General features: G+C 40.3%; 1 protein-coding gene across 5 annotated transcripts in view; it reads right to left on the bottom strand.

Moving 5' to 3' along the window:
• LOC5579155 (roquin-1) overlaps positions 1-16,202 on the bottom strand; it is an 85,013-nt gene that overhangs the window by 17,321 nt on the left and 51,490 nt on the right. For all 5 annotated transcript variants that reach the window (XM_021842949.1, XM_021842948.1, XM_021842950.1 and 2 more), the window contains one exon: positions 1,204-4,737. In XM_021842949.1, the coding sequence (XP_021698641.1) occupies positions 1,204-4,737 (3,534 nt within the window). The remainder of the gene's footprint in view (positions 1-1,203; positions 4,738-16,202) is intronic.

The following is a 16,202-nucleotide window of genomic DNA, read 5'->3' as shown; positions in this document are numbered from 1 at the left end:
AGAGGACCTGATAATATGCCGAAACATATTAACAGGTCCTCCGCCTGAATGCAGCCGTTTCATGATAAATCATGAACCGTTAGAGGTGTGCCAAAGTATTGGGAAGGTGATATGTTTCACAGACGGGTATTATTATGGTGCACCTTCTACTTTGGCACCGTCAAACCCTGTGATCGTGGCCAGGGAGAACCATACATTAATTTCGTCATGTTATTAGGCGGAAGGAGGTGTTCTGCAAGATGTGACGAATCATACAAGTTTTTTGAAGGCTCCATATAAAAAGTGTGAAGTAAGGCGGATGGGCGGGGTTTTTGTAGAAAACACCCCCTATTGTATAAATTATACGAAACAGACCATTGAACCTACACCTCACCTCCTGACGCATTTATTGAAGCTTCCTTGAAACATTAGGGGAAGTCCATAAACCGCGATAAATTGTACAATTTTCAACCCCACTCAACCTTGGCCACATTTATTTTATGAAAAGTGCGAAAATTTTGTATGAATCGTTGCGTTTCCCTGAACCTCCTCCTCTTCCTAAAAACGTGACGTAATCTATGGATGACCCTTTACATGTGATTACATAAAGCCTTGGGTTGTTCTGCGGACGGATTTTTTGAATGCAAGCTCCATAAATATTTATTTTCCAATTTTCGATTCAACAAAACATGCTGAACAAAATAGCAAATAATTAGGAACATTGTGTGCCTAACTTGACGCACAAGATTTTCATACAAAAATTTGTCTTAAAGCTTAAAAGTAGAAAACTTTCGACGTCAATTCATGAATAAAAGAATATTACTGATTGTTGTTGATGATATTGCTGTCAAACAGCACAATAATTTTACGAAAATTGATCAACAATAGTTAGCACATTCACTAAGGAATGAAAAATTGACGCCCTTGTCGGATGCATTTTCAAATAAATTTTATTTTTTAACTATTATCAATCAAATATAAACTTTTTTTGATTGGAATCTTTCAATAACATGCAAATAAAGATTAAGCAATACTTTTTCGAGTGCTAGTCTGATCTAGAATTAATTTATGATAACATTAATTAGAAAATGCGTCAAGTTTGGACCCGCGTCAAATATGGTACGTTCACGGTAGCTTATCTATTCAAAAGAGTTGTGATTCGTGAAGAACGCTCATCAAGTGATATTTTTTTCAATAAAGGTACTAAAGCATTACCATACTAACCTTCAACTCCTTCAGCTCTTTAAAGCTGGGAATCTTCAAATCGCCGCTACCACTACTTCCCATCAAATCGTTCAAACGCATGGAATCTACCAGATGGTTCGGCAGCTTGTGTGGCTGCATATTATGCTGCTGGTGCATATGATGTTGTTGTTGCTGCTGCTGTTGCACGAATAAATGCTGCTGTTGTTGTTGCTGCTGCTGATGGTGGTGATGTGCCTGAGCTGAGGAATGATGGGAATGGGGAGTATGCTGCTGCTGCTGGTGATGTGATGAAAGAAGTGACCCGGTCGCATGATGACCTCCGGTAAGTTGCACTGCAGCAGCCATATGCTGAGGGGCAGTAGTGTGAGATAGATGGTGTTGCTGTTGCTGCTGTTGTTGCAGCAACTGTGCCTCGACTTGATGATGATGTAGAAGTTGTGATGTACTATTGGACTGGTTGGTGCCGCCAATGGAACTCGTATAGTCTGTCATTTTACTCTCAACCTGGAAGAGGTCCAACTCGAGGTTGTTATTGTTGGGTTCGCTCTTGATACTCGACGTCTGAGACGTTGCAGGATGCGGTTGCGATTGCTGGTAAAACGACGACGATGCCGATGAACAATTCGAAGACGATAGATCACCAAGGCCGGCCGCTTCGTTGTACAACTGCTGTTGTACATTCAGAAGCCAGTCACTGTCGATCAGGTTTCCCGCAAATGGGAAATCGCCTCTTGATTTTGCAAGTTGATTGCTCGTCCGCGATATTGGTCCAAACTTGTTGATGATGGCATTTGAAAAGTCATTCTCGGAGATGGAAAAATCGTCGTCATTCAGCAACGAATCCGACCGCACAAACATGTCCTTGGTTGTTCCGGTTGGATTTGCTAGATCGGCACTAGCACTTAGGTTGAGCATCTTCAACAACTCTAATGTATCACTGCGGCTGAGTGACATGGCGTTTGCAGTGTATCCGTTGTTCATTGCACCATTGTTTCCAGAGGGCGCTACATTCCCATTGCTTACCAAATTTTGCGTGGCTTGAGAAATAACAGCATGCAGATTATTCCTATTGCCATTACCGAAGTTTGTTGGTTGTTGTTGTTGTTGCTGCTGCTGTGGTGGCATCGAAGGTACAGGATGCGGTGGTTGTGAATGTGCATGAGGCATATGCAGTCTAGCGTTATTTGGATTTACGAGGTGCTGCTTATCTCGGTAGTCACGCTGCTTATGGTGCAATGGATTGTTGCCTTGGTAGTACTTGCCACCGCTTCCTGCAGCATTATGATGCTGTTGCTGTTGTTGTTGTTGTGGTGGTGGTAGTTGTGGTTGTTGCTGATGTTGGAGTTGTTGAGAAGCTAACGGAGGCATTGCAGGATGCTGTGAGTGTGTTGCCATCGTTGGCGGTGACGGTAGATGGTTTTTATTGCCCATCATACCGGATGGATAAGACGGATTGATACCTGATTTGGGTGCATGCTGTTGCCCAAGTATGTTAACTGGAGGAACTACAGAGTGTTGCGGACCAGGTGCACCTGGCGGTGCATTATTTGGATTTGGAAGTGCTGGCGGTGGTTGGTTTTCCCATGGATTGAATTGGCGCCTTTGGTCCATTTTCTCCGGATAGTCGGGAGGATAAGCTGGATTGCCAACGAATGATGGCGGAGGAGGTCCATTCATCATCTGTTGATGCATTTGTTCTAGTGGTGGCGGTTGAGCAGCGGGATATGTTGGATGATTACCACCGTGTAGCATATTCATTGGGGGGCCATTCGCAGGATTGTGTTGCATGGGTGGGGGCGGCGGAGGAGGATGTCCCATGAAGTTTCCATTCTGAGGCCTGATAAAGTTTCCTCTTATCGGCCCAGAATTGTGGACAGGAGGAGGCGGCATCGGTGGAGGAGGAGGTCGAGTACCATATGGAAGGTTCCCGTTTCCTCCATTTGGATAATTTGGATTAAAATTGAAATTTCTTCCATTGGCACCGTGTTGCAGTGGTGTTGGTGGGGGCGGCACGATCGAGTACGGAGGATGTTGGAGAGGTGGAATTGGCGCTAAGTGACTATTATGACTACTGTTACTATTACTACTTCCGCTGGCGTGGCTGTGACTACTCATAGGAGATTTATCTAGATATCTCATTTGTGGAGTTGACTTCGGATATCGCATTGGGGAAGCTTCTTCTCCAGACGAATGATATCCATGCGAAGTGGATGGCATCCCAAGATCTCCTATGTATTCGTTATGATCCTTCCCATTCGGCGTACGAATGTTGTTCTTTCGCAGCTTTGTACGGTATTTCTCCAGTTCTTCTTCCGAATGCGCAAAAGTACAGTTCGGTCCGCGTGGACAGGTTCCTCGGAGATTCAGGTCGCGACACAGGCTAATTTTATATTTACTATTATGAGCTAAGTGTCCTGGCTCTTGCAACTTGCGGTTGCCATGATGCTGTACAAAATCGACCAGGCCTATAACGACCCGCTTGACTGCTTCCAATGCTGTGGAACATTCGCGCCACGTTGGCACATGATTTTCAGCATTTGAGTCAATGCTGGCTAGATGCTTGAGATGCACCCGTAATCCGGACAGATTGGCTGGATCACCTGTTCGCTGGAGTGCGATTATCAACTCCTGTACTGATTGCACAAAAGATTGCGGTGTTTGTAGTTTATCTATAATGCTTTGCATATGTGACTTGTGTGCCGTATCGCCATACAGTAAGGAGGACCACTGATCAGGGGCTATCCGGAGACCTGCTTCGGTTGCAATTTGTACTATTTGTGCATCATGCTCCCTTCTCAGTGCTTCATAAGTACGGAATTCTTCCTTCAACTGCATCAAAGATGAGTCTCCCTCACGTTTAGATACTTTGAAACAACTTGCCCTATACAACAGCTGAACTACGTGTCCGATGCTAGTTTTCGAAGCTTGTGGAAAATGTGGTTCCAATCGTTGCACTACAAACATAACCAACACCTTCCGCGAAAGTGCCGACCCATCTTCCAGAGCTAGAAGGACCAATTTCAGCACTTCCTCCTGCATGGCTGGCCCTAGAAACTGGCATCCTCGGGCTCTCACCGCTGCCCAAAGGTTGGTGCTTAGCTGTTGTGGATTTTGATGTTGCAGTATCAACTCGGTGACCGTTCGCTCGCCTAACGAGCGAGCGGCACGCAACGATCGCGCACGTCCTTCATCCTCAATCAACTGACAATTGACCAGGGTGACCAGTTTGCGCTGCATCGGACGCGACAGAAGTCCACCGGCGTTACCATTTGGGTAAGGTTTCAGGTAAAGTGCTAGCTCCTCAATACATCCTCGCGCAGTCTTGTAGCACTGCAAATCCTCGGGGCTCAAATTTTGAACACTTGGTGAGCTCAGGTCTGGATCGATCGCAGATCCACCGGGAGTACCAGGACCCCCGGTGGATGACCCGGACGAGGTGTTGCTGGTGCCGTTGCCACTTCCAGGACTGCTGCCAGCGGTGTTGCTAGTGCTGACCAATTGTAACAGAGCATTGTTCACCGGTAGATTATCTAAGTCCGTCGATATAATAGTCTGAAAAGGCAAAGATAGAAGTATTATTACTATTTGCTCCTAATTGAGGTTGAAAATTTCTAACTAATAAAAACTAGAATAAATAGATCATAACAAATTACTACATTTCGGTTTTTCTGATAAGATCCCGCTAGCACAAGACGGACCACTATAGCACTGTTCGACAAAAAAAGTCGATCTGAATGCACAGAGACCGGACAACCCGGGCTTGACAGTATAAAAATAAACAAAAATAATGGCGTTTTCAGAATGTTCGTGTCTGCCCCAGGTCATTTTTAAAATATACTTGAACTTTTTGCATTTTTTATTTAAAAATCTAATCTAATCAATAAACCGACACAGTGTTTTATATTCAGGACAGCGGAATTCATGTGCCATATAATGTTTAAAACGTTAAGTCCAATATGAAGAGTTGTAATAAGATTTGCAGGAAGCCCTCCCCCTTTTTTTGCACCCTCCCCATTTTTAAAGTATCGCAAATGATGGAATATTTGATATACAGGGGGTTGTCAAAATAACTGGGACAGGCAAAAATTGGGCAAACTTTGGAATGCTGTAACTTTGACAAAAATTGACCGATTTCAATTCTTTAAGAAGTAATGGACGGGTCAACTAATCTAGTTTTAAGGTGAATCCACGGAGATGAACTATGACCACCGGATACCGGTGATAATCCGGATTTCCGGAAGCATGTCTTATGCAGTAAAATTATGACATGTTTTTAGTAAAGGTCTCGGCTAAAAATTCAAAATTTTACTACACATGGAGATAGAAGATCAAATTCTAAAGCGATTGGTGCGCCAAGTATTAAGATCGATCCAGAAACAACCAAGATATGGCCATTTCCCCGGAATCGGTGCCGGTAGTGGATCCGAATTGGGATCAAACAATTTATTCACTCAAAATATGTTGCGCAATATTGTTTTCTCCCTAACTTATCATAAAATATCCTATTATAAATTAAAAAAGAGTCTTGTACAGATTTGGCCACTCATGGCGCCGCCAAGTGCCCCGAGGGAACCTTGCATAGGGGACATTTCGATTTCAACACCAAAGCATATTATGCGACGGCTCATTCTTCATGTCTTGTCGTAAATAGGGCAACTGTAGACTCAAAACGGATAGTTGACTACAGTGACTACTTCCGGGACCACCGGATGTTCCAGAGGGAACCTGTAATTAGGGACAATTGAAATTGAACTCCAATACATATCGTGCGATGGTTCATTTTTCATGTCTTGTGCTAAATAGGGCTATTGTAGACCTTAAGTGGATATTTGACTACAGTGGCCACTTTTGTGACCATCGGATATCCCTGAGGGAGGCTGTGATGTCCCCAATGACAGATTCCTCCGGGAAATTCCGGTGGTCTTAAAAGTGGCCACTGTAGTCAAATATCCACTTAAGGTCTACAATAGCCCTATTTAGCACGAGACATAAAAAATGAATCGTCGCACGATATGTATTGGAGTTCAATTTCAATTTTCCCTAATTACAGGTTCCCTCTGGAACATCCGGTGGTCTCAAAAGTGGCCACAATATTTAAATATACACATTGAGTCTACAGTTGCCCTATTTACGACAAGACATGAAGAACGAACTGTCGCATGATATGTTTTGGTGTAAAAATCGAAATGTCCCCAATGATAGGTTCCTTAGGGAACTATAGGAGGTCCCAAAAGTGGCCATTCTAGTTAAATATCAATTTTCGGTCTAAAGTTGATCTATTCATGACTAGACATGAAGAATGAGCCGTTGCACGATGAGTATTGGAGCTCAATTCCAATTGTCCCCGATCATAGGTTCCCTAGGAGACACCCGGTGGTCCCAAAAGTGGCCAATTCAAATAAATTCCCATTTTGAGTCTACAGTTACTTTATTTACGACAAGGCATGAAGAAAGAGCCGTCGCATGATATGTTTTGGTGTAAGAACAGAAATGTCCCCAATGACAGGTTCCTCCGGGAAATTCCGGTGGTCCCAAAAGTGGCCACTGTAGTCAATTATCCATTTTAGGTCTACATTAGCCCTATTTAGCACGAGACATGAAAAATGAACCGTCGCACGATATGTATTGGAGTTCAATTTCAATTGTCCCTAATTACAGGTTCCCTCGGGGACATCCGGTGGTCCCGGAAGTAGTCACTGTAGTCAACTATCCGTTTTGAGTCTACAGTTGCCCTATTTACGACAAGACATGAAGAATGAGCCGTCGCATGATATGCTTTGGTGTCGAAATCGAAATGTCCCCTATGCAAGGTTCCCCCGGGGCACTTGGCGGCGCCATGAGTGGCCAAATCTGTACAAGACTCTTTCTCAATTTATAATAGGGTATTTTATGATAAGCTAGGGAGAAAACAATATTGCGCGACATATTTTGAGTGAATAAATTGTTTGATCCCAATTCGGATCCACTACCGGCACCGATTCCGGGGAAATGGCCATATCTTGGTTGTTTCTGGATCGATCTTAATACTTGGCGCACCAATCGCTTCAGAATTTGATCTTCTATCTTCATGTGTAATAAAATTTTGAATTTTTAGCCGAGACCTTTGCTAAAAACATGTCATAATTTTACTGCATAAGACATGCTTCCGGAAATCCGGATTATCACCGGTATCCGGTGGTCATAGTTCATCTCCGTGGATGCACCTCAAAACTAGATTAGTTGACCCGTCCATTACTTCTTAAAGAATTGAAATCGGTCAATGTTTGTCAAAGTTACAGCATTCCAAAGTTGGCCCAATTTTTGCCTGTCCCAGTTATTTTGACAACCCCCTGTATATCAAATATTCCATCATTTGCGATACTTTAAAAATGGGGAGGGTGCAAAAAAAGGGGGAGGGCTTCCTGCAAATCTTATTACAACTCTTCATATTGGACTTAACGTTTTAAACATTATATGGTACATGACTTCCGCTGTCCTGAATATAAAACACTGTGTCGGTTTATTGATCAGATTAGATTTTTTAATAAAAAATGCAAAAAGTTCAAGTATATTTTAAAAATGACCTGGGGCAGACACGAACATTCTGAAAACGCCATTATTTTTGTTTATTTTTATACTGTCAAGCCCGGGTTGTCCGGTCTCTGTGCATTCAGATCGACTTTTTTTGTCGAACAGTGTAGTAGCATGGCTTAAAGAAAATGAAGCTTTGGAGAACCAGTAGTGATGGCTATAATCGTATGTTAAGAATAAACCGGCTATGCACATTAGGTCAGATAGCTAAATTAGGAGGATAAAAATATTTCTGTAAAAGTAAACTCTTTCTTCCAAATAAACAATAACTCCCTATCACAATTGATTATCCACGAACTTGAGACAAACCGAGTTAGATGAATGTTGTGCATAAGTAATTAGAAAATGATAAGGAATCATTGAGCTTTTAAGACGAATAAATGAAAACCGAATTTAGTAATATTCCAACAGTTCGTATCCTTTGACAGATACGTGTATTTCGACCTCATATGTAAGACTGTCTTCAGTGTCATGTACTACATCGATTATGATTCCATGCATTTCAACTGAACGTTCCAATAAATGAATTATTGAAAACTATCATGTCACTCAATGACGACTCGTAACATCACATTTAATATGATCTACGGTCCTGAATATAACTAATTGTGTATAGTTTGATTATAAAGCAAGAAGTAAACGATTGGAACCGTATTAGTTGCTAAAATTCATGAAAAGGTGTATTTAACGTTAGGTAATAGCCACAAATAGCACTATTGATTAATTATTATTGCCTAATAATATTGAAGCATTTACAATAGGAGCGTGTTTTTTTTATTATAGAAATAGTTGAAGTCGTGTAAAAAAGTGTATCAAGGGTTAATCAGAGGAAAAAAAAAATGTATATTTGTAGGAATTTATAATGCATTTTCTAAAATTATTATTTTTTTTTTTGTGTATGGTATTCAGCTGGAGCTGCCTGACAGTTTAATTTGTCAAGGCTTAACCCTCGGTCTGGCTTTTGCCAAGTTTCCCCTCTACCAGGACCAATACTCAGACGGACTAGGCTATGGTGCCCACATGAACACTGTTTTTCATTCGTATTGTGACGTGGTAGTTTATGAAAAATACCCATATTCCCTTGCTTCTGAGAAAATGAAGCATTGTGAAAATGAGCAGCTCCATCAGAATTTATTTGAAATAGTAGTGTAGTAGTGTCATTACTTATACTGTCAAGTCGAAAAGGTTTTGAATAATGTGTGCATTTAAGTGCTATTCTGATTACTCTTGTCTTTTACGTAAGATTAGGGTCTTAAATGTCAATTGTCGTGAAGTCTTAACAAAATTAGGCTATTTAGTAGTAGTTCAAGTTAATTTCATTTTTTGTTGTTAAAAGTATTTATTGGTCATTACGTTCATATATCCTTAAAGAAAAAAGTCACTTTCCTTGTCTGTTCAATTTCTCGAAACTAGCAAGTGTACCCTAATGATTGAGCTCAGCGTCTTACTTTCTATAGTAATTTTTATAGTGAATATTTAAGGGTAAAGTTACCTTAGGCTTATATTAAGTCTCCTACAAGGTTCACTTTTCGGTGGCAAATGCAATGCTTCACAACGCCTACTTTCTACTTGTAAATTTTGCGAAAATGAAGCTGGAATTAGATTATTTATACCGTTGTTACAAAAGAGGTATTTCTTATTATGGCAATGTAAAAACCATATTAAAAGAAGATTGTGGCCACTTATTTCATTTTCCTCAGAGTAATATTCCCTACGCCGTAAAAGATAACGATGTGTCTAGCTAGCTAATAGTAAGAGTGGCTACGGATCATTTTGGTTAGCAAAAGGCAAACTGATCATCACCAATAGTATTAATGTCCACTTCGAATAGATTAATTATTTGAAATGGGCATCAATTCTATCAATGACGCAGAATGTCCGTTGGATCACATCCGACATATTATTGCGTCTATGCCATATGAATTATAACGCGGCTTTAAGCAAAAAAATCCCAAAATGTGATACCACCACTACAGGTTACACCTTTGGTTTCCATCATATGGGCTAATGCATTATGCCCTCCCATCGCGGCAAGGTCGCATAACCAAGGGGAGGGAAAAAAAAATTTTCTAACAAAATTGGTACTTGCTTTTGGAATCATGGACGAGTTACTGACAAACTCTTTGATTTTTTTTTGGTTGTCATTCCCAACCTTCTCTGGCTAATCTTCCAAATAAGTTATGATGAGATTCTTTCAGAAAGCAGGTTTAAGATTCCTTCTGTAGCAGCAGATTACTGCCGAATGTTCATTATTTTTTCAGTAGTTTATTCAGCAGGTCTGTCAGATATTGGTCCAAGTTTTTGTCAAAATAACACCGCTAGCGCATGACGGCTCACCATAGTAGCATGTCCGAAAGAACTTGAAACTATTGAGAACCAGAGCTACCGGTCGAAAGCCCTGATAAAGGTGGATGGTTGTGATGGCTATGACCGTGGTCATCTTGTAAAGAACGTAGACTCTTCACCAACCAAGAAAGGCAAAAGTAGAGCAAACGGATTGATTTTACGGCAACAGACCCGGCAACGAATAAAGGACAACGATTGGAAAGTTGGATCTAGGAACGTGAGAACTTCGAATGAACTCGCTCCTGGCTCGTGAACTGCGGAATGTCGGCGTGAACATGGCCGCTATCCAGGAAATACGCTGGCTGAGAACCAGAGAACGTGAATTCCGAGAGGTGGACCCCATCGCCAACACTTCATTCAAGTACCACATCTACTACAGCGGTGGCGACAGAGCGTGGAGTTGGCTTCATAGTGATTGGGAAGCAGATGAAGCGAATTATTTGGTAGAAAACTCAAGAAAGCATGAACCGGAATGATATGCGGAGATTCTATACAACAGTCAATGGTGCGCGGCCAATGATCGAAAAGGGAATTTGTTGACCGATAAAATGGCGGTGGCTGCCAGGTGGAAGGAGCACTTTCAGCAATTGTTGAACAGGATGAACATTGATGATGACGATCAAGCTGTGGACCAACCGACCATAGGAGAGGTATAATAGGCTATCAGCGAGCTGGAGAACTGTAAGGCTGCTGGGAAGAATGAGATCTCCGTCTCAAGCACGGAAGTGAGCAGCTTTACCAGTCAATCCAACGAGTACTTCTGAAGGTATGGGGAGGACGAAGAATGTACAAAGATGCGAATATTATCAAGCGTGTAAAATACGGCAGACCTCAGTGGGCTGGTCACTTAGTGCAAATGTCGGAAGAAAGAATTGCGAAAATAATATTCAGCAGAGAACCAGGTAGAGGTCGGCGGCTTCGGGGAAGACCACGAACACGCTGACTGTACGCAGTGAAAGAGGACCTGGCGACCCTAAACGTTCGGGGCAACTGGAGAAGTTTCGCCCAAGACCGACGCGTCGCGACGAAGATGGAGCTCTACAATACGCCCGGCAATGGCGTGACGTTACGCTGTAGCCATCAAGGTATCGAGGTAGGTAAGTGCTTCTTATTGCAAAGTTTCAAACATTTCGATCGGTAAAAACCCCCCATGCCAAAGTGAAGCATGGAAGTGCCAAAGAAGCTCTGCACCCTATTTTTAGGTATTACACCAGAGATTTTTTGAAAGTTTTCAAAACCAAGTCCTCAAAGAATTTATATAAGAATTCTTCCAAGGATGTCTCCAGGACATTGTCAAGAAAAAAATTCTCACAAATAAAATTAAAAAAAAAACCGGGAGTGTTTATCAATAGAAATCGTAAAGAAAACACTGAAGAAACATCCGCACAAATTCCTGATAAGCTCCTGCATGGACCTCCAAAACAGCTGCTGGACTTGACGAAAATTGTAAAGATAATTATTGGAAAAAAATAACCATTCGAATCTTTGGATATACTGCAGGGTCTTATGAAGAAATCTCTTGATAAACGTATGGAAATGACTAAATTTGAGTCGAAGATATAGGTAGCATTACTGAAATAAGGGCATGAGCTTCTCTTAGCATTCATTTACGAATTCCAACAGAAATTCTTTGAGAAATAAGGAAGACCTCATATACTTAATTTATCTAGGAATTCTCCCAAGGATGAAACCTCAAATGCACTGTTGAAGAATCCATGAAGTTTTTAAGCATAGCATAGCATAGACTGACTGTACATGCCAATGGTTGCTACACCGTGATTGGTCAGAACTGGTAAGAATTGCACTACGATCCAAATGAATAAGGGATGGGAGTTTCCGATTACTCTCGAAGTGCAATTTTAGCAGATCTAATATTATTGATCAATAACGGCGCCGGCCAAGTCCTTACAGTCAGTTGCTTCTAGAGCCCGAGAATACCTCTGCATCTCCACAATCACCACGGGTTCCCTGAAGCTCTTCCTGTAGAAATCTCTTTAGAATTACTATCACAATCAATTTCTGATCATCAGTTTGCTTATAGCACAGACAAACAGACGTACAACTCGATATTTTTTCATCACACAAGAAGATAATGCTCAATTCTAATATTTGATAGTTGGCCGACGGCTCACTCGTGGCGCTCGTATCGCCTTTATTCGAGTTTGACGTTTCGGCGCTACCGACCGCCACCTAGTTACCGGGTGGCCAACACAGTATTTTTAGAATTGAGAGTTAATGTTTGCGTGACTATGTTTTGTATTGGTGATTTTATAGCTGTTACGTCTGTTTATCTATGCTTATAGGTTCAACTAAATATTTCTAAGATTATTATAAAAATTTGCGATGCACTGTTTACACTGACTTGAGGTAGTGAAATCCTATTTTTTTTTTTGGGAAAAATATAGAAGTATTGACCAACACCTACGAGTATGGAGGCGTAGTGTAACGTCCAGGTTTGACATGAAGCTTAGATTGAGTCACAGATTTCTGTGAAATTTCACAGAAAACTGAACAACAGAAGTTACGGTAAACCGTTCGGTTATTCTTTATTCCACCGATCGATCTGTAAACCTTGAAAAAGTTCATCTGTCCGAAAAGTTCGATGATTTTGCACAAATGTTCTGCGGATTTTATTATGTATTGCTACAGCTTTCATCGAACCTAATTTAGAAAGAATAATTTATTTCGGATTTTCTGTAATGTTTCTTCATTTCAATCAATCAATTGTAGCCTCATTCTCGACTTGTAAAACGCACAGCTCAAACGGAGTTAGACACTATAACGCGGTGGCTGAAGTGAAGACATTTAACAACAATTAGAAAATAAAAACATTTTAAATTTATGTTAACTCCACGTTATTTAATTAAAATGAACAATCACATCTTATATAATAACATGAGCTGGAAATCCAAAAAAGCAGTTTTATTTGAAACACGAGCAAAACGTTCTACTTTATTTACTTTATTAAATCTGGAGACCCAACATCTGTTTAAGCTGAAAACATAATCGATTGGTCACCTGCTGGTGACCTGTAATAATTTGTGCTCTTGAAAATTGGAGGTTTGGTTTCGATTCATCTTCACATTAACGAACATCAATTCTCGTTAAATTTACAGTTGGATGACCGACGATTGATTTTACAGATTTTCGGTGAAAATCTCGCTGTTTGTAAAACCTTTGGCTCTACCGAATGTTCTTTGAATTTTTGACAGTTGAGTTGGATGAATTGATATTTACCAGAAAAATCTGTAAAATCATATTTTACAGTTTACATTCTGTGTTTTATTTTACAGAATTCTGCGTTCCGTTTTAATGGCCAACAATTTCAAAGGCACTAAACTGCAGAAATAGTTGGCAAACGTTTCTGATCTTCTTAATTTAAGCTTTCTGCTAGTGCACAAAGCCAAAATAAAAAAGGCACTGTTGTTAAATGCTTTCTTCGCGAGATTTGTGCCTTTGAAGTTTTAGTGCAATCTTAGAAGCTGATTCCAAACTGTTTCACCTTAAATGTGTAGATAATCTAATTCGATGACGTTTTAACTTTCTGCATTATCACTTTTTGTTTTATTTTTTGTCAAAATTCGGCATATCTTTAACTATTAAATCGAGAATTTCTCCCGAAAATGTCCATTCTACCTCATAATTCCGAAAACATTACTCCAAATCCTATAACCGAATACACCATTACCGAGTTCCATTAGATCTGAATGATGTCATTCGGGGTAATAGGATAGAATCATAGAAAGCATATTGTGGCAAAATGTGGGCTAGTGTGACGATCCAGTGCATAACATAAATTTTATTTTTTACCGATCTTCCCTCATGAACAGTAAGTTATTATTAGTAGCTACACCTCCATCTGATTCAATTATATCCTATTTTCAATTTACGATTGTTTAAATATTCAAATGGTTCATCCCACTAGGGGCGCTAAAATAGAATGATGAAAAATTCACAACATTTATGCTCTTCATCATGTTTCGCTACAGCCATACACGTAACTTGTACACTCGTTGAAAATACAGATAAATTCACTCGTGACTTCCGTTTTACTGCATTACACTGCTTGCCATTCAATGCGTCGACAAGGCTATAACTACAACGTATCCGGTTCAAAGATAGCCCACGGACAAGAGGCTGATAGCAAAGGCCATATAATCGATGACGCGCGTGAATCCTAATACCTGCCCCAAAGTTGAGGAAAACTTCCCCAAGTCAAGTCGAACGCATAGCATAGTAAAAGATTACGATTCACATCGTCGGTCGGTCGCAACGTCTTCGGTGACGTCATTAAATATTCACGCTCCGTACTCCTTTTCTTATTATGCATAACCTTAGCCTCGAATGTTTACAGTTTGGTTTGATTGTCGCGAATGCAGAACGCAATACCGTTATTATTTGATGAACAGTGTACCTACTGGTGTTTTCCTTGTTCCGATTTCGATCGTCGGTTGGCATGTCCTCTGTAAAATTTATATGTGGAACAGGCACCACGGACATGGCGGACGAAGCATTTAAAATTTTAATTTCTCCAATCCTTGCATATTTTAGGGACCTCTTGGTCTGGTCTGTTTTGTGTTTGATAGTCCCAAAGGGGGAAGTTGTTTGTGTCAATTTGTAGGCGGAGCATTTCCTCTACAGCAGATCAGAAACGTACCGAGATTGAACGTGGTCGGTAGACAGAATACGTCAGATTGGATGGAATAATTTCATTAGTCATCGTGATACACAACCTCTGTATTAATAACGTCATCAAGAATCATCAACATAAACCGGATTGGCACCGAGAATGCATTGTATAAGAGTAATTCTTCATTTTCTGCGAAATTTGCACACTCTTGTGTTATGGATGGCGTGCATGTAGCTATACCGTTACGTAAAGTAGCAAAAAACTTTCATGACGTCAATTTGAGAAACTGCTTCAGAGATTACGCAACATGATACATATAATAAATTGTTGGTTACGTACATAATAGCATTGCGTACATTTTTAGGGTTGTCAATAAAACCACGTGGTTACCACCTTCCACAAAAAGATGTTTTTTCCATACACATTGTATCCTTGTGGAACAAAACTATATTCAAAAAATTAGTATCTCTAATACACTCATTAAGTGAAAGCCATGACTACTTTTCATGTGCTGCTTAAAGGAAGATGATCTAATGAAGAATGTACGCACTTTTTTCAATTAGGTATTAATTAATTTAATGCTAATAATTTAAAGTGTCCAGCCATTTGGCCGAATGCCATCTGATCAAACGCATCGTTTGGCCCAAATAGGAACAACAAATAATCAAATTGATTTAACGCTGATGCAGAGGATTCTTAAGTGTGGCCCAATAAATGATCGGGACGTCATGTTTGCGTTCCAAGAGAATTATCAAATCGATCCTTTAATTCAGGACGAAGCTGTGAACTTTACACATCGCGTCAAGTTGGGTTACCAACGGTGTGCAACGGTTCAATGTGTTTTAAATAGTTTCATTAGAATTTTTTTCTTCTTTTAAACATAGGCTATTTTTTCGAGGTATACTGGTTTCATTACTATTAGCAATAAGTTAGCTTATATTTGGATTGGAAATTTTACCTTGTTTAAATCATCGACGCTTCTTTGTAGTTATGAATACTGATATACTTCCACTCGGCTGGTTGGCCGTAAACCACGATTCATAATTAAAAACAAGTACTGATATAACGATTATTTGCATTAACATGACTTTTCCTTTTATTTATCATAAATTGTTCTTTCATGAGAAAAGTGATCGTTCAATTATTACTTAATGCAGTGGTCACCAAACTGCGGCCCGCGGGCCGCATGCGGCCCTCCGAAGGGTTTTGTGCGGCCCGTGAACTAAGTACAAACCTAGGAGTAGTGTGGCCCGCCTGTTGTGATTTCCTTATGCTCAAACATGTTTTTAAATTGAGAGACGAGATTTTCATTGTTCATCCATGTTTAACCGATGTATGTTTGATATGAATTAAAGAGGGATTGACTGAATGCTTAGCTCAGGGATAACTGAATTTTGAACATTATTTGAGACTCAGTTTCTCCAAGTTCTAAGATTTTTTTGAATTCAATATGTACGACTAGATTGCCCAA

Source organism: Aedes aegypti, chromosome 2 (assembly GCF_002204515.2).
Source record: "Aedes aegypti strain LVP_AGWG chromosome 2, AaegL5.0 Primary Assembly, whole genome shotgun sequence".
In the NCBI taxonomy this organism is placed as follows: Eukaryota; Metazoa; Arthropoda; class Insecta; order Diptera; family Culicidae; genus Aedes; species Aedes aegypti.
The sequence above is the reverse complement of the archived record's forward strand: the minus strand, read 5'-3'. Positions and strand labels throughout refer to the sequence as shown.